Below are 20,275 nucleotides of genomic sequence, written 5' to 3' on the forward strand. Positions count from 1 at the left end.
TGGTCAGTATGATTGGACTTTCTGATATTGGTCTAGACTGACTCTCTGACCTCGTGGGCTGCTTGACAAAGCGTCTTCCGTGCTGTATCACCTAGATTTAGCGTGAGGAGACACAGGTACTAAGCAGGAGTTAGAGGAGCAGCTGTGGAGGATTATCCCTTGTGTTCTGTCTCCCTCAGCGAATCATGCAAACACGCCTGCCTCTCAGAATGAGCTTCTTTCACTTTTTGTTTTCCTTTTCAGCTTTTCTTTTGGCCTGAATTGATGGCTTTGTGATTTGCAGCAGACCTCAACACTACCCAGCTATCAAATAAGTCATTGCATCAGATTAACCACCAATATAATAAGGATAAGGCAGCAGAATTGACCAGTCATGATTTGATTTACAATGGGCGGGACCAAGTTTGTGAGATAAACAATACTTTGGGCCAATCAGATACGTCGCTCACTTTGATTATGAGTGGTAGCCTAAGAGTGGGAAAGCTTTGTGCCAGGGTTCTTTACTGAAAGAGTCAATATAAAACTGCTACATACAATGTGAAATCTATAAGCTAATGATTGTTACCAGTTAGAGCTTGGCAATATTATGATATTTTATCGCATTGTGATAAATTTTGATATTGTGATACACAGTATGCTTTTCTAAACTTATCAAGGGTATTGGCAGTGCTTAATAAACACTGCATTTCATTACAAACAGTGTAATTAGACTGGTTTAATTAGATGAAGTGCAGCAGATGTGGAAAAATCACTGTGCTCAGTACAGGAGAATATCTGAAAAGTAATGTTTAAGAATCTGTTGCTAAAAAAAATAATAATCTGTGATTACAAGTATCATGATAAATATTGTGTATCATAAATGTCTTAAAATTTCATGATATAGTATTTTTTACCATATTGCCAGTTAAGTCATATTTAAAGCCTGAGGCTGGCTTTTGTAGATATGCACATCGGACCTGATTATAGCTTATATTATGGCCATCAGTTTACAATGGTGACAACTGCTTAAATCAGTACACTCCTACCTCAAACTGTGCCAATCTATTGACTAATCTTAACTAAAACAATGACTGCCATGATTTGTGATACTCTATGACTTATGTTTACCTAAAAAATGAGAAATGTATGTGACATTACTTTACTTAATGCAAGAATGGACATTTCTTGCCCCTGGGTTCCCCTTCAGGAAGTGCATGCTCACACTGTGAGCCACGATGATAAAGTCCATGCAGATAAACAGTCAGAAGCACAGCCATGCAGTTAGGTGACTTTTAACACATCTGATTAATATTTCATATTAGGTAGTGAATAAAAAAAACAGAGGAAAATGTATATATATATATATTTGTAATTTTAAAAAATATTTGCCTGTTCCGTCAACATCCGAGGAACGATGGTTCTCCACCCCCGACCCACCTCCAAACAGCAGGTGGCAGTAATCCGTGTGAGCTCTTTGCTGACCGCACACAGAAGAATGCAGGAGCAGCCCGAGCAGGACCGGTGTTTTCAGTCATCGCATCTTCGATGAGGAGCAGGCTGCTGCTCTCTCTCCTCAACACGCGGCTTAATAACGGTTTTGTCGCCCGAAAAGACGCGAAAGCCTTCATCGGTAAGGAGGACCGTCATGATTAATAACAGAAGGACTGCAGGCTATAGATGTACACGTGTCATCCTCTGAACTCTCTGAATGAAGAAGCTGATCACTGAGTGTGAACTTATTGGAGAGTTCTCCCAAAGATCATCCAGCAGCTGTTAGTTAGTGAAATCCTCTGCCCTCCTGCTGTTTAACGTCCAGGTTAAACATCTGCTGGACTGTCACCGGGCTGTCAAAGGCTTTGATGGTGCAAAATAGTTTGCACTCATACTTTGAGGTCAAAATAGTCTAGAAGTTGACAGTTAATAAATGCATCAGTTAATAAATGCATTAGTTAATAAATGCATCCCTTACTATATATATAACACTATGCATGGCAGAACTGTAGCTCTCTGAAAATGGGTGATTTACTTGCTGTCAGTGACACCCCAGTCTGACTGACTGTCCAAAGGTCTAAAAAGGTCAGTCATACAACCTTTCACCCAATTACACCCAAAATTACAGTACCAGTGAAGGATGGCCATAGTTTAAAAAGAAGGAGGTTTTATGACCTGTTACTTAATAATGTGTATTTTCTACCTAATCACAGTTGTTGTTGTTTATTATCCCATGAATCTGATCTGATTTAAATGAAGATAAAACATGGTGGTACTTCTTGTTACCATTTTCTAAGTGTCTTTTTTTTTTTTTGGTTTTATGTAAAAGTTGACATTGATAAAGTTGTGCGGGTCAAATTATATGTTTAAAAAAAAACAGAAAAGATTTCAAGCTTAGTTTCGTCATTGGGAATAGTATCAATAGGTAGTGCACACAAAAATACTTATCATATGATTGAGTGTGTTATTATTATCGTAGGTCTAGTAAGTTCCCAATAATGCATGTAAAATGCAGCTCTGTTTGAGAGGAATATGGAGAATGTATTTTATATATTTAAGGTAATCTAGTGTTGCAGCAATACTGCCACTTCCACAGTATGGCTGTTGGCAGTAGAGAACACCTATACCATGTAACGGGCTTGGACACAAGCAGCATGTCGGTGTGGTGGGATTATTTGATGCTTGAGACAACTAGTAGCAAAACTGTCTCCTTAGAATTCTGTAACACACGTGCCTGGAGCGGTGGGCAGCCATTGCTGCAGCGCCTGGGAAGCATAGAGGCTAAAGGACCTTGCTCAAGGGCCCAACAGTGGCAGCTTGCCGAGCCTAGGTATCAAACCCTCAACCCTGTCATCAATAGCCCGGAGCTCTAACCACTGAGCCGCCACTGCCCCCTAACAACTAACAACTATTTATTATATAGGCCGCAACTAACAACTATTTCCACAAACAATTAATTGGTTTTTTGATGTATTTGATGTATTGATTAACTGGGAACTCCAGCGCCCGGGGAGCTCAAGGACCCAACAGTGGCAACTTGCCGAGCCCGGGAATCGAACCCACAACCCTGTTATCGATATCCCGGCGCTCTAACCGCTGAGCCACCACTGCCCCTGTACCTACATCCGAATCACGTTTGAGATGCACTTCGAACAGCAACACAGTCATGGCACGTAACTAATTACAGTTATTAGCCAAATGAATTTGGCTTTTTTTATTACAGTTTCTTCTCAGAAATAAAATATTAAGAGAAATTAATTGTGAACAGCTTACATTTGTACAGATTGCTGTTTACTTCTGCTTCCAAAGGATTAGGGCTGGGCGATATGGTAAAAATACTATATCACGATATTTAAAGATTTTTTAGTGATACACAATATATATCATGATACATGTGATCACAGACTAAAAGCATCAGTAGGGACAGATTCTTATAAACTACTATTCAGATACTCTGCTGTACTGAATAGAGTAATTTTTATTTAACATCTGCTGCTCTTCATCTAACTGCCTGCCTTCAGTACTACCTGAGTAGGCAGCATTTATCAAGATTCAGACACAGCATGTATCTGTGCTATATGGACAGCAAACTTGTATTAAGATTATATTACTGCATATTACAATTTTAATATGCCTTGCAATGCAGTAAAATGCACTGGATTCAGCTGCTTCCACTGGTAAAACTCTTCACATTAGGTTTTGTGTTTAAAGCTTTACTGTAAGTGAAGTGGCAGCTCTGTCACAGGCTCAGGCTGCATCTGGATTTGACATGCCATTGCTGTTGTCTACATGTGGAAAAACTGACCAAAGTAAAACATGAGCGTACTTCAATCTCCATGTGTAAATGTGTGTTTCGTTCCAGCACCTGGCCGTGCTGATCCAGCTAAAGGGATGGGCAGCTCTAAGTCTGAAAGCTGTAGAGAGGATGCTGCTGTGGAGTATGTCTATTGTAAAGGTGCCATCACTGAGTTGCTTAAATATGGGCCCAGGGATTTACACGCTGCTGCTAAAACCCCTAACCCACCCAGAGTGCTCATACTCGTCATTCCAGGTAGGTAAGATCTTGTATAGATCTCATGTAGGGCTGCGTGAGATGTGACTTGCTCGATATCAATGTTGTGATATTGGTCTTTTCAGTATTGGTACTGTAGAAGGCTGCAATAAGCAAACAAGTCTGTAACCAGTCATTAAGGGCTCTATTCCAAATGCAGTTTAGTAGTTAAATGACAGCTTGTTGTTAAATGGGCTGAGTGCAGGCATTTATTTGCTCGTGTTTTTCACCCAGTTGGATATTTCCACTCACTTTGGACCAAAATGCAGCCTCCGAAGATCTTTTCAGTGCAGATCCAAGTGTATTTTCCTGATTTTAGTTCTGTGCTATTCTTGTAAGAAGATATCGTTAAATCAAAGTATTGCAATAGGATGATTTGCAGTACTGTATCAATTGGTAATATGGAGACCAGCTACTGGCAAGTGCAGTAGCCAGTACAAGCTACAATGCATATTCTCTAGATGCCAATATCTTTGAGATAAAGACTCCTTTAGCCAACATGCTTTAATTACATTTGAGTTTAATTTAAATGATAATGAGTTTAATAAGTTGTGGTATCTGAGTATCTGCACTTCGAAGTTATTCTGAGTTATAACTTCTCATTATTTAGAGTTATTCTACAGTTTGTCTTTCCTTTTCTTTATGGATTAAGTAACATTCAACAGATTAGGAAATAGAACAATGAACTACTCACGATTAATTGTGATTATTGTTATTAATATATTATATAATATTGTATTGTATTGTATTGTATTATGTTATTGTTATTATGATGCAGAAAACACATTTGGTACTGGTGGTACTGGGACATGCTGGTCCTGTTACCTCAACCCTGTTTTATTAACTAATAGTTTACTAACTATTAACTAAGATGAGATTTGTTGAAATCCATCAAAGTAATAGGGTTCATCTGAGATTCCTGCCATTTAACAAAATAGCCCACAAAATGAGAAGAGACTTGATTGCATCTTGCAGCAGCACACTTCACCCCAATTGTTAATAACATATTCATCCTAAAAACAATATCAAAAATATATGCACTGTCATTTTGCACTTTACTTTACTTTGTGCTATAGGTCATGAAAAATGTGTTCTGTGTGCTGTGGGTACACACATTTACATCATTAGGTAGTATCATATCATTATGGTTTGAATTAAAACTATATAGGAGATCACATGTGAACCCATCAAATGAAGCTCACCACTTTCATTTTGTCCAGAAATTTACATTTACAGTCTTAAAAAAATGTATCTTACATTAACATGGTGGCTAACTCATAATTGGTGTTTGAAAACTGCTTTTTTTCTAAAATTCCATCCTTGCAACAGTTGTTTGAAAATTCGCATTAGTGGGTGGAGCCTAGATGTGTTATTATCATCCTCTAGGGATCAGAAATTCCTATTAAATAGCTACTGCTCCAATCCAGGGTATTTTAGCAATGGCAGAATTCACACAAGTACCGAAATGAGAGAAAATATGAAACATAAACATGAAAGCATTCATCTGAATTGTGCTCCTGGTTAAGAGGAAACCATCGCAGATATTCTTGTCCCATTCCATTTTCTGGTAACCATCCAAATCTCTGAAAATGACTTTATGAACCTTGAGCATTTCTTTCTTTCCTTTTATTCAAACTTCAAAGCATATGACCTCACCTCCATCATTAAGATGAAGTACCAAATAAAACTGTCTCAGAGCCATGTTCAGTTTTCGTTGCCAAGATATAAACAAACACAACTCATGGAACAGGCCAGAGCCACGCAGGAGTCATGGGTAGGTCCACAGGTGGACGAATGAGTCACAACGACCTAAAGGAATGGACATTACGCTTCCCAGCACATGCAAAGCCATAAGACATGGATCTACCTTTTTACATTTGGCCCCAGTTCAAGAGGAAAGCCCCAGTGGAAAACGCTGGGACGTGCTACCACTTTCTCCACTTCCAGAAGCTTGAAAGGGAGTGACATTATGGAAAAGCTGTGTGGCTCAGGAGCAGATGTTAAAAGCTAAAAAATACTGTTGTGCTTTTTTGCTTAAGCTTCGAGTGGCCCAGCAGAATATGTGTTAGTATCATCGCTTAGCCACAGGATTAGAGGAATATTGATCTATTAATCTATCTTTAGAATGACGCATTTCACCATGACATGACATAAGATATTTCTCTGTATTGTACATAATAAACATTCTACGTAATATAGTCTTAATTTCGAAATCCTTAACACTTAGAAGTCTAGAGTTTTGCCACATTTATGAAATTTAATTACATAAATGATCAAATCATTTTCAAATATCTATTTTTCTACTTTTTTTTTTTTACTTTCTGTAGGGGAGAGACAAATTAAATGTTAAGAACTCACAGACTTTACAGTTTCTCCGCTTGTTATATAGATAATAGATATAGATAATACAATAATAATTGGTAAAATTGGATTTTTAATTGCCATTTGCAATTTGACCACATTTGAGATTTTAGATCCATTTTAGATCCAATGTGCCGTATTGACCTGGCTTATCTTTCAGTCACCCACTCTGCAACCGACCTGCCCACCTGTTTACTCAACTACCCATTAATGCACCCACCCATTCCTCTCTACTCAGTTACTCAACTCCCCTCTCGCCTGCCAACCCATTCACTCACCCCTACGGCTGCCTACTCGTTCACTCAACCCTGTTCACGCATTCACCCAAAATGCAAACGCAATTCACCCACCAACCCATTCACTCAACCCCTGCACTCAACACCATTCACTCCCCACTTATTTATGCATTCAACCAACTTTACACCCACCCACCCATTTAGTCAACTCCACCCACTCATCTAACCGCCTGCCCATTAATCTGCCTAACCACAAACACAGTCGTTCACCCACCTTTTCACTTAACCCCCAGCACTCAACCCCTGCCACTTATTTACCCACATTCCCGCCCTCCCTCCCATTCACAGTCTAAACCATTAGCTTTGGATATGGCTTGACTTTATTTACTCCTCAAAAAGAGGCAATACGTGCTTAGCAGTCATAAGAAAGGATTCTCTCAATTTAGCTAGATGTAGTCACATGGCACATGCTTAACGACTTGGAATTACAATGTATTTATAGTTCTGTAGACCAAAACAAGTTCCCTGGTTTTGCGTAACTTATTTGTCATGTCCAGGAAGGCATGTGTTCATGAGTCATGTATTTTTTTTTTTTTTTTTTTTTTTTTTTTAGACTGATCAGAAACAGGTTGCCGGTTGTCTGTGTGGTTGCTTTGTCATCAAATTAATGGAATTAATAGTGACAGGGCTTGCCTCATGCCTTTACTAAGGACTTGTTTACAGTTCTGTCAGAAGCGTTCTGTCCATCTGTTGCCAAAAATAGAGTTGCACAAAAGTCCATCTGTCTCAAGCAGTCCCGTCAGCTCCTTATAACCACCATCATGCACAGTGAAATACTGGGTAAGTTTTGCAGCAAACCTATTAAAGCAGTGAAGCACTGGCAGCTAGGGTGAACATCATCACAAATCTATTGGATAAACACCAAAAGAGCAGTGCAGCAAAACGGCTCAGGAATCTAACCGAAATGGAAGCCTTTTGCAAGGAAGGATAGGCACAAACCATGAAACAAGAGCTGAAATACTCTGGCTACAAAAAGCATTTGCCCAAACTTTAGCTTAGGTCCTTTTTTTTGTTATTTTGGAAAAGATGAAAGTAAAAAGTTGCCTTTTTATAGTATTTTCTAAAAATTACAAATAATGTTTATTAAACAATAACACAATGTTTATTTGTAACCCTGGAGACAGTTTACTAATTAAACTTCTGCCCTTCTTTGTTGTGCAAATGCAGTGACATAATTGTAGTAGTTTCTTTATGCTCCCTCATGCAGGGTTTTCAGGTGGTGAAAAAAGTTGTTCCCATCATTAGGGTTTCTGAGCCTTTAGCCTTAAAGAAAAACTTTAGCTAAAAAAAACAACAACAACCCAAAAACATTTATCACTCATCCCAGAGTAGTCAATCAGCGAAGACATGCTTGGTAGTTTAGAATTGGAATGAGAGATGCTAGGCTAATGTTGCTAACAAACAGTGGACTGTCACCAATCTCATCACTGTAAATACATGCCAAGTCCAAAAAGCCTCAAAAATCTCTCAGTAAGCTATAAAAACAAACAAGTACTACAAACTACATCAATTTGTCTGTATATTTTTGTGGGTTGAGGGATGATTTTGTGATTTAGTATAAGCGAATCTGAGGAGATTGGTAAATCCAGTGATGCCCTAGCATCTCCTGTTCTAACATAAAGAAGCACACTTCAGATACCAAAACAAAAAAGGATTTTGGCTGATGTATTGCATCTCAGGGAAAAAGAGAGAAAGTATGTTAACCTTTTAATAGTCACTCTAAGAAAGACATAACTTGGCAGCTCAGGGGAATGATCACACACGCCAAAGAGATATATTTCTAACATTCAACAAAATTCTATTTGTTAGGAAGTATAGAACCTGAAATTCAGCCTTTTTCCTTACGTCAACTTCCTGTGTAGCTCAAAGCAAATTTCTGAAGAGCTGCATCACGCCAAGATACCACAGCTTTCAAACAATGATCTCTATTTACAACGTCAAACAACCAAAGTTGGGTTTTGCTTACTTTTTATTAAAACAATTTGCCCACAAGAAAAGGTCTACCGTGCGGTTACAATGCCTGTTAAGGGTTCATTTGATTTTTCACAAATAATAAGTCATGTATGCATTTCTTTTTCATACTTATTCATTTTTTTGTAAGAGGCTATTTATTGTTTGTCATTTTTAGGCTTATCCATGATATCCATGGTGTGGGAGAACATCCTAGTGGTAATAACTTTTCTATAAGTATACCTCCCTCCTACCAGCAACAGGTGTCACTAAGAGAATGCCCGCTCAAGCACAAGTTGCCCGCTATGACCTTAACACAAATTGCGGTGAGTGGCAGCTTTTCTTCAGCTCTGAATGTCATTGAGCATTGTGCTCAATGGACTCTTTATGGTCTGCAAAGAGCCCATGAGTAAGGGCTGTTATTGTAGAGCCTGTGCCCTTTTCCCCAGAGATAACAGCAGTAATCACCATCGTCTCACCAGAGTCTCCTCCTTCCCCAACAGTGTCTCATATCCGCCAGGGCCGAAACACAGGTGCTGCCCTTTTAATCTGCTACAATAACTCTGCACAATGGAGAAGAGAGTGTGTCCAGTTACTGAGCCAAGCTCCGTGGCTTCAGCTGAATAAAAGGCTACAGCAGGCTGCTCATGCCTTTATTGGATTTTGGTTTACATTAACTGCATAGTGTAATCAGTCCTGTGATAATCAGATGTTACTTCTCGCTTGTGGCATGTCCTTTGTTAGCCAGAACCTGATTTCCCAGTAGTCCAACTATCTTAGACATCTTAGCAAGTATTTACTTGAGAATTGGTTCCGCTCCGTGTTTGTAATTGTTGAACTGCTAAGATTTTGGCTATATTTTAGATTTTGTTGTACATTTCTACCTTTAAAAACACAGCGGAAGGTCTAGGAGAGTGAGTCTTGAATACTAAAATCAAACACATAAATACAACACAAACCTGCTTATTTTAATGGACTGTCTTTAAGTAGAGCATAGTTCAGTGTAGTGTATGGAGTTGATGAGGTTAAAAACTTGTTTACGTTCCATGCAGGCTATCTCTTGCTATCTCTGCTCTTATCAGACTAAACACAGGTCATTTCAGCCTTATTAGATGGCAGTTATTTTTCCAATGAGCTCAAATTCCATTCAGCAGAAGAACCTGGGAGTAGAGATAGGCATTGAGCCCAGATGAACAGACATTTCTTTGGCCTATGTTAAATGCATACCACCTCTCTTGATTTGTTGGACCAGTCAACAGCTACAGCTTTCATATTGCATATTGGGATTTTAAAGTCTAGATAATGTATTTTTTTAATCTACTGACATTTTCACACATACTATTTCTAACCTTTTATTAAAATGAGAAAATATTGAATATTGTGTCCAATAAAAGCCATTTTATGCCAGTGATTTGAGCTATTGATGTTTCAACCCTGGCTAAGTCGCCCCTAAGTGATTGAAAATTTGGCTGTGCTGCGTCCGTAACTCAACTGATGATGAAACAGAGTGGATTTTTCCTTCTATAACTTAGTTTTGGGCATGCAGCGATCTTCAAAATATTAATGCTTCCGTAGCAGAAACTAAACCCTGCCTCCAGATATTTATCACCTGCATTTTTCAAATGCTGTGAGGACGGGAGACCCGCTGATATTGAGAATGGATGTACTCATTTAGCTTTTCCAATATCCCACCGAATGCAGTACAGCTACAGTCCCTATGGAGAAGGACCACTAATAGAATAGGACTCTCTGGAGCAGATAAACATATTAATCTATTGGCACCTTGTCTAATGCCAGGTGTGGGCTAGAGGAATATAAATCCCTCAGCATTGAGCTGTAAAGCAGTGGATCTGATGGAGTTTTGGCTCCATCCAATACTTTTGGGATGAATTGGGGAGTTTGGGATGAGGTGGGGTGGTGATCATCCAACATCCTGACCTCTTGTCACTAAAAGCAATCAAATCCTAGACAGTGCAATCACATAGAGACAGTAACTCCAACAAAAGCAGGATAGACTCGGTTTTAATACCCTAATATCCTAATTTAGGAAGAAACAATGAATGAGCAGGTGTCCCAATACTTTTGTCCATATAGTGAATTAGCTAGGCTAACAAAAAAGGTAATGCTACCCAATATTTTACTAGGTTTGTTAGGTCTTTGTGGCAATAAATAATATGACATAGCATCACAGTAATGTAGCTAACAATAGCAAGGTTTTGGGTTCTGGAAATCCATCAAATTTTGCCTGCAGTTGCTGCTGCAAAGCTAACCAGTCAGGGTTATCACCGGCATTATCACATGGGACAAAACTATACTGACCTACTGGTTCTGGGAAACAGTACCAGCTATCAAGCAGAAACCAAGCAACCTAATTATTATATTTCATGCCTTTGTGCAAGGTCTCACCACCATTAAAACGTCTTACTTATGTTATCCCAGCTCTTTGCCTGACCTAACAATTCCTCTAATGTCTTTCCTCAGATCATTTCCTCTCTTACATGATGTTTCTCTGACACATCTTCTTGACGATGCTTGAAGGTCAGAACGTAGCATGTGCCAGGTATACAGTCTCCTCGTTCCCCCCCTCCTTGTGTCCTGTGCACAAGCGCCCCCTGTTGTTGAATGGCTGGGACAGTGTTGTGTCGTTCAGCCCGAACCACTTTGTTTGTCCTATTTGCAGAGTCGGAGCTATATATGAACACCAGATTTTTTTTTCAGCTTGTACACAGAACCGACAACTAGCAGATGGTGAGAATTCACTGAACTAGACAAAAAGTGCATTGAGCTAACTCAATCACTTACTGCACCTTTAAATACCTCTCAGCACTTTCAGTGTATTTGTGTGTGGCAAATTACTAAGCACCATTCTTCTGATGCTACAGAGTGGATCCAACATTGTATTTCACTGCAGAATTTAGTAGTTTACAACAGTTTGTTTGGATGGTGGCTTTAGCCCCGTTATAATTTGTTGGGGTGAGAGAAGAGTAACTTATTATAGCTCATATTAAAGCCATAAAGATGTTCAGTGGGTAGGGGATGGCTTTCACAGATGGTTTGAATTTATAGGAACCTGCTGTGCAGAGCACTGCCCTGGTCCAAGCAGCTGTATCCAATAGCCTTCAGTATCACATTGTTTGATAATTCGTAATAATCTTACAAAGATTCCTTCTAGTCTTTCCTCTGCCCCTTATATGCTACATATGTGTTGCTATGCTTCACCCCTTCTTTTTTCCAGTTGTTGAAGATTGAAGCATGATGGCTTTATGTAATTAATCCATTACTTTTAGGTTTGTCCAAGAATATGGAAAAATTTCATGTCACTATTTACATTTGCTGTAAACAGGTCCCCCATATCTGTTCCTTTTTTGTCTTTGCTGTTTGTTATTTTTATTTTTTGACTTTGGAAAAGGATTTCCTTGAGCCATATTTAATAAACATCAATCAGGAATGCCTTCTAGTAAGGTGGGCAGGTTCCAGCGCAAATGTATATGGTATTACAAATGTTAAACTGCTCTGAATCAGGAGGGAGGTGGTGGTTGGCCCTTTGCAGCAAAAGAGTCACCTTGGCTGACTGAAAGCCATTCTAAATGTTCAGGTCTCAGGTGAAGCGACTGCTGTTAAAACAAATTTTCCCAGTGGTTTTGGATCCATAGCCCATTTGCTAAGCTTGTCCTTGTTTAACTAGCTCAGCTACAGCTCCACAGAGTATCAGACAGCCCAGTGCAGCTGCTGCTAACTGCTGAAAAACCCATAGCTGTCTATCTAGGCTTGGATAAGTTAGATAGCTAGCGGGCTACCACAGCACAGACCATGTTCCAGCTAACCGAGGCCCAAATCACACACGTTTAGAGGATGAAGCCTCATATCTGAGAGCACAAAGTCAAGGGACTGGTCATAAGAGTGTTTTTTGCTGTTTCCGGACACATTCATCAGATTCACCCTGGTTCGTCCAGGTTTCCCACTTTGCTAAACTCACAATTACGGTGAGCTTGTTTTTCCCCTCCAGTTTTTTTAGACATCACCAATCAGTGAACCCCCATCATGTGACTCTCTTAAATGCCCATAGAGCAATGAGTTTATTTGGCTATGTACTAGAAATGTGACACATCAGACGTGTCATAAATGTTCAATACATCGGTATACGCTGTTACCGTTATGCCACCCAACCCTGCCTTGTAGAGCTGCATGGTACAGAACGAAGCTATATTCCGATTATATTGGTACATACTTCTACTGGAATATGCCCTGCAGTATATTAAAACACACTGGAGAACTCCTGCTGTTGTAACAGGATGATGTAACCTGGGTAATATGAATACTTTGAGTCATTAAAACACCCACAGAACACTCGCTTGGAATGTCTGGGATCTTCCTGGACGCTCTCAGCACATTTGTTAGCCATCTCAAATGCACAGGTTTGCCTTATATCAGTGTCCGGGGGACTAGTACTGTCATAACGATTAATAACTGCTATATCATGAAGCCCCACGCACGCTCCAAGTGTACATGTTGTACTGCTTGATTTGCTTTCTGTGCACTTGTCGGTGCGGAAAGAGTTAAGACAGGCATGCCAGTAGAGGTTATGTCCTAGTGTTTTCATGCATTGCTGAGATTTCGGGCGGAATGTTACCTGGAGGTTATATTTGATTGCCAGTCCATCCTCAGATCCCAGTAACCTTTTTACCTCTTACCTCCTTCTACCTTAAGGAGAACTGATAGAAGGGCTGAGTGATGGAGAATAGCTGGGGAAAACATGAGACTTTAAAAACCTATCCTAATGATTCAGAGTTAGGAGTTAGGTCAGGACAACCTTTCACTGCAGTCTTCCAGTACTGCTTATTCAGTTTCGGGAAGCCCGAAGAGCACTTGCATTGATATATTTATGGAATATGACTCTCTTTAGTTGACTCTCTTTACTGATTTGAGTCGCCCTCATCCTTTTAGGTCCACATTGTAAAGACACGTCAGGCCTCTTTAAAAGTAATCTTCTGTAGAACTGCCCTTCGCTGGAGCCACACAGCCTCATGAATCTAAGAAAGGAGCTTTTGGAGAAGCAGTCCATGAGAAGATCTAGCCACAGTGACCCTTGCCTGCGTGTTTGCCAGAGTCAATAAAACATTTTCACTTGTTCTCCTCCTTCCTGAAGATGGATAGACTCCTTGGCATGTTAAGAGACAATCCGTTAAAGAGGACTCCACACACTGTCCGCGGTAAAGGATTCCAGCACCTGCTGGGCCCTGGACGTCTCAAAGGTGGATTTCTTTTGAGAGCCGGTTGCGGGCCTGCGATTCCGCTTTACCTTCTGCGCCGTCAGTGGCTGTAGGTATCAATCAAAAAAGGACAGTTTATGTTCTCTCTGTGAATTTAGGATAATATTATTTGGTTAAGTGGTTGTTCTCCACTGTATGCATTGCAGAAGATTCTTTACACTTATGCCAGACTTGACAATGTATTTTATCCCGTAAAGACCTCATGGGTCGCACATCACTGTTCAGTTAACCTATATCAGTTGATTTAGTGCTCACCTTGTATGTGTGTGTGTGTTGGAAAGAAAGGGGCAACAGACAAAGCGGGCTATGCACCTGCAGGGCTACGTCAGTGGCGAGGTAGTCCAGGCTGCCTCGGGGTCAGACGCGGCAGGCAGAGGTATCTGTTTAATGTTCCAGCGAAACAGCTCTGAATTTATGAACCCAGAGAAAAGAGGGAAATGATAACGTGGGGGAGAGGAGAGGATGGCTCATGCTTCTTTTTTCTTTTAAGAATATAGAAACAGCTCCTTTATATTCTTTCACCTCGCGCAGAAAGAAAGAGGAAAGATTTGCTGTTTCTGTCACTGATTTGATGGGGAATATTCACTCAGATGCTCTGGTAAATACTGAGAAACTGTGTGCAGAGGGCAGTTCCTCTGCTATTTTAGTGCACAGACTGCCTGCACAGTGTGATCAACAGTGGAGAAACTGCAGTAGACCTACAATGATAGGTTGGCAAAGTCCATTATTTGTTGGTGCCATTGGTTAGGGTAAAGTTGGCACGTTGTTTGATGCACTGAGAAGTGGTTAGAGTAGCCTAAACCATTACACATGTGGTGATACTTCACTGAAATGACATTTAAGTTGAAGTAAATTTAAGGGTAAATCTGGTCCAGGTATCAGGTCCGCAAGGCAGTACTCAGTTCCCTACAGCAGTGGCCTCTAGCCCTGGTCCTGGTGGCCCACTGTCCTGTGCATTGTTATGTTTTAACTCAGTAAGCACTTGTGAGTAGCTGATCAGTTGCGTCAGGTGTGCTAGGACTATGAAATGCACTAAAATGTTCAGGACAGTGGGTTGCCAGGATCAGGGCTGGGGACCACTTTCCTCTAGGATTACAGTAGTACACAAAGTCAGTATCGGCATAGACATAGAGATTTGTTACACGTCATAGTGAGCTAGTAAGAATCAAAAGAAATCCAACACAAAACATACAGGCCATTTTGAAAGAATTGGAACGGCCAGGCAAGACCTCCCAATTGTCAGTTGAGCGAAAGTATTGGAATAGTCAGTCTTAAAGAAAATCTAAACACAGCAGGTGAAATTCATGCTCAGTCGCGTTAACAGTAAGACTTCTGAATTGTTGCATCGTCAGTAAATGCACTGAGCCAATTCTTGGAGCAGTCAAGCAAGCCAATGCCATGACACTACCATCGCCATGTTTGACTGATGAGCATGTATGCTTTGAATCATCGGCAGATTCTTTTTTTCCCCTTCAAACGTGGTCTCATCAGTCCAAAAACTTTGTTCCAGAACTTTTGTCATTCATCTTTACAAAGTCCAGTCTGGCTTTCCAACTTTTAACCCCAAAGAGTGATTGCCATCTTGTGGTATGACCTCTTTATCTTCCTTTTCCTTCAATGGTGGTTTGTGATCCCTTTAATCCTGCCCTGGGATGTTGTCGGTGATGCCAGTGACTGTTGTTTTAGGTTTTTTTCTTTATAGCTCTCGCCCATTTGCCATGACCTGATGATTGATATCAGGTTGTTAGAAAATCAGTGATTTCTTGGCTTTTCAGCACATTCCAGTTTATGCTGGCTATGCCTAATACTCATGCAGTGACACTGTTTAATTTATCCTTCTTTTCCAAACTTCAAAATGTCTTGCCTTTTTTCCAGAGACCAACTCTGCCAACTCTCTGGTCACCATGTTAGTTTATCCTTTTTAACAACAAATCTGAAATCTCCAGATCTGAACCATGAGTAGATGATTAGGCTGTTTAAATAGTTGATCAAAACAAGACACGCACAGGCAATAAGAAACACCTGTCAATCACATGTTCCAATATATTGCTCAAAAATGGATGTGTTCAAAGAAGCGGTGCAAAGTTTTCAGTGTTTGTACATTTAGATTACTGGAAAAAAAGCAAAGAAAAACTAGATGTTATCTGTGTATACCCAAAATGTAATATTTGACTTTTTAAGCACAATATTAGTTGTATCTAGTATTGTGCGTATACTATTAGAAGCATTGGGGACAAGCAGTGGCTTCTATTTTGTGGTACCATAAATTAAGAAATCACTTGTTGGAAACCACAGGAGGCATAATGGTTATATAATGTTTATTAATTAATAATACAATTGTATAATACAAATAATCGTTGGTCCCAACCCAAATTATTCATAATAAGTGATTGTTCTATTCCTCACCATTCGCCTGTAACCCACCACTTTAACCGATGAGATAAGTAGGTACATGTACGTGTCCTTTGTTTCCGTCTGGGCCTTGAAAAAGAGAGAACCCATCGACTTCATTGTGGTGGCTTGTCATTTCTAAGAGCATGGGCCTGGAGCAGCTCTGGCTTTGAGCATGTGGGGGCCCATCTGGGAGAGATTTGGAAGCCTTCAGCGTGAATGAAAACATACAAATGGATTTAATCAGGTTGAAGAAGGTTCAGGAGGGCTGATGTTGGCCCCTGCTGCCTGCCCGTTTCCCCATAGCCTTATCAGTACACACAATCTAACGCTGGTGAACTTGAGCTCCAGGGACCGGGAGAGAGAATAGGAGGAACACTTAAGGACTGAACAGAGGATGTGCTTCAGTGCTGGAGGACTAGCTTATTGACTGCTTGTGATAAGAGTGCAAATACATACATTTAAAAATGTATATCGATCAGCCATAATATTAAAACCATTGACGGGTGAAGTGAATTACATTGATTATCTCGTTAGTTATCGTTATCTGTCAGTTCTTTAAGCTGATGTGTTACAGGCAGGAAAAACGGACAAGCACAAGGGTCTGAGTTGCCTTAACAAAGGCCAAATCGTGATGGCTAGACGACTGGTTTCAGTACATCTCCAAAACATCATGGAGGTCCTACCAAAGGTGCTCCAAGGAAGGACTGAAGGTGATCTGGTAACAGGGTCAAGGCTCATTGGTGTGATCCATGAAGGCCCCACAGCTAACATCTTGGTGCCAGATACCACAAAACACCTTATGAGGTCCTGTGAAGTCCAAGCCTCGACAGATCAGTCAATCAGTCAATCTTTGGCAGGTGGTTTAGATGTTATGGCTGTTTGGTGTACAGTATATGTAAACATAGTTCATAATGTCACATGCAGGCGTAGATCTTTCTCATCCTGGGATTAGATGGCATCAAGTTGGTTAAGTGAGAGGTAGTTCAGAGTTCCTGAATTGTAGTACTGTCCCTTTAGCTTGATTCTACAGCCTGCCTAATAGGTAATGCAGATTTTTTTGATCACTGTCAGCACGTTGTGCAACAGCTCTTTTGTTATTGTCGTCAGCAGTTCGTATTCGGAGTATCTGGACTGACATATTTCAGTTTCAAACAGCCACATGTGCCTTCAGTGCTGCAGCCTGACTACCACTGGCTCTGTACAGTGAACGAAGAGCCATAGTCTTGTCAAGAACGTCAGCAGTAACGCTAATGTGTTTACAAATGAAAGAGACAGGCAGAGTTCCTCTGGGAATGTAAACAGAGCAAGGCGGTGGCGAACAGTTTGCATTTTCAATTGATTGATTCGGCATGGGTTATTAATAAGCAAGTAGCTTCTCAGCGACTTCTTTTTCCCTCCACAGATTGTCTCATCAGCTGTAATATGATGTAGATTAAGAAACTCTCTCACTAACACAAACATCCTCGCAGGCCTGCACATAAAGGCATTGCGCTACGTGCTTTAAGCAGCTGCGTTCCGCTTCCTGATTAATGACTCAGGATATTTGAATGAAAAATACCAAAACAATACAAGTACAATACAATACGAGTCTCAAAGCCACAAGGATTCAGCTCCTAACAGTTTAGGGTTCAGACCGACGACTGCTGCCCACATGCCACAACTGTAATCTCTGAGCCTTGGTATTTTCTGCTGCCCTCACGGCCTCTTGTTTAGAGGTTTAGTATTTTGTCGTTGATGTCGTTAATCTGCTTGTAAAGTGTTTCACTTTGCTTTATGGTGTCCTCCAGCATCAAAAACAGCTGGAGAACACCCACCAGTGGAGCAGCACAACAAGCTGCTGCACTGCTTTGGCATGTTACTTCAAAGGAAAAGAATTCCGTGCTGACTGTCTGTAGCGGCGATCAACCGACACTGATAACGCAGATAACTTGAATCTGTTTTGAATTAAAACCAGCGTGTTTTACTAGCCCATTTCTTCTACATCTGTGCTTCCTTTGCAATCGCAGATTAGCTTCATTGTTTTGGTCTGTTGTACAGCGTCGTTTGTGGATTCTTTTAGAACTATGGTGCAGAACAGTGATTTGAATTGTATGGTTTTATGTTACGGTGCTATACTGTATATTATACAGATGGGCACCACAATCCTGTTACTGTGCTATGAGAGTTTAACAAAAAAGGGTCAAAAGGGCATAAAGTTAACTTCCATGTCTAACAGCCGAGAAAACCCCCTCAGTTTCAAATTTAATGACTTTTCCTAAAGTGGTCCTAACATTAGGGGAAAGTAAAACATTGTCTTTGTTCATACATCCATAACAGCTGTACAACACCAGGGTAAATAGCCTTAGAACAATGGGAGAATACAAAAGGTTGAGACTACACACCTGGTTAAAGGTGACACATTTCCTTAGACATTTTTTTTCTTCTTTTACAGTTTCTGAATAACAACAATGGAAAAGAAAGCAAAAGTTTGGGCATCCTGCATGGTCAGCGCTTGGTGCCTTGGTGCCTAAACGCAGTAGAACAGTATGCAACCACTCCAGAGTCTACAGACTTCTAAACCTAACCTGAACTCCATCAATCCTGTTCACTGCCATAGCCCTATCTACTGAAAATGCTTTGCTCTCCTCATATAGCCGTCTCCTGCTTAGTGGGCATCAATTATTTACACTTTCTGAGTGGTAGCCAGCTGCTGAAAGGAGCCTATGGCTGCTTATTTATAAAGCTTTGAGATTTCCATCATCTGGCTTGGTAAACGTTATCTGAAAAAGCTGACCTCCTGAGGTGCCCGAATGTTTGCATGGGACACCTTTCCTTTTTTCACTCAAAAATTGTACAGACCAAAAATAATACGCAAATTTTGCTTAAAATGTTGAAAAATTTAATCTTTGCCATCATCGTGGAGATCAAGTCATTTTCTGCATACTTAACTGTTTACAGTTCTTAGAAACCAGGGGTGCCAACATTTTTGCTTTCTTGCAGTATCAGAACTGCCGTTTTGGATGGGCACAACAAACTCAAGTGGTTCTTTAAGCGATGCCTTAAAAGAACCGCTTCTGGTTCCATAAAGAACCTTATTTATAATAGAGATGTGTGAATGTGAAGAACATTTAAATTGGTAAAGAACCTTAACATCAAGTGGAGGAGTCTCAGATATGTAAAATGTTCACCCACGCTTACTGTAGGCTTCCGTGTAGGAGAGGTCGGTTTGCACCTGGGGCGGTTTTGTTCTTCGCCAAGTCTGACCATATACTGAGCTGGCCTACTGACTCACCAAGCTGAGAATTATTAAGGCTTTAAGTGGACAGAACACGGAAGTTACTCACTGCCTCCAGCATGCCACAGCGCTAAAATGGCTAAGCTACTGGGTGACGTTATTTCTTATGTGAAGCTGTTCTCCAATTGGCTACTAGAGACTTTTTTCCCTCTGAAATATTCCCTCTGAGATTCTTTCTTTTCGCTGCTATGCTGTCATACATGGGCTCACAGTCACTCACTCACTCACTCACTCACTCACTCACTCTCAGGATTTATTGCACTTTGAGACTGTGCCCTGTTGATACTCTCAGAGAGAGCCAGAGCGAGTTGGCTTTGACCACACCGACAGTATGCTCATTGTTCTGTTGTTCAGGGGCAGCTGGCTATCAGTGATGCTGTCTTCCTATCTGCTCTCGCTCATGCTTAGCCTCATCTGTTAAGGCCAGCAGCACCACGTCATGAGACCTGGAACAGAACTCTTCCTTTGTTGTAAAGTGTGCTTTAGCTTCTGGTGCCGCTGGTCAATTAATTCATTGAACCCTGGGTTTATTATTCAGTTGTCAATCCTAATGCAGAAACTACTGAGAATGATTTGGCAACCATTTCCTTTAGCATATCTTGTGGAGTCCCACAGGGTTCTGTTCTAGGGCCTATGAAACTGATGTCAATTATGATAGTACTGTAGTTATGAGTGAAGAGCTGAAGTGTGGGCTTACATACAGGTTCTG

General features: G+C 40.5%; 1 protein-coding gene across 1 annotated transcript in view; it reads left to right on the forward strand.

The window, feature by feature from the left end:
• The first annotated feature begins 1,486 nt into the window (after positions 1-1,486).
• ldah (lipid droplet associated hydrolase) overlaps positions 1,487-20,275 on the forward strand; it is a 68,847-nt gene continuing 50,058 nt past the window's right edge. Inside the window, exons 1-2 of the mRNA XM_072690468.1 lie at positions 1,487-1,609; positions 3,833-4,021. Coding sequence (XP_072546569.1) covers positions 1,525-1,609; positions 3,833-4,021 — 274 coding nt within the window. The 5' untranslated portion in view covers positions 1,487-1,524. The remainder of the gene's footprint in view (positions 1,610-3,832; positions 4,022-20,275) is intronic.

This window comes from Salminus brasiliensis, chromosome 10 (assembly GCF_030463535.1).
Source record: "Salminus brasiliensis chromosome 10, fSalBra1.hap2, whole genome shotgun sequence".
Lineage (NCBI taxonomy): Eukaryota > Metazoa > Chordata > Actinopteri > Characiformes > Bryconidae > Salminus > Salminus brasiliensis.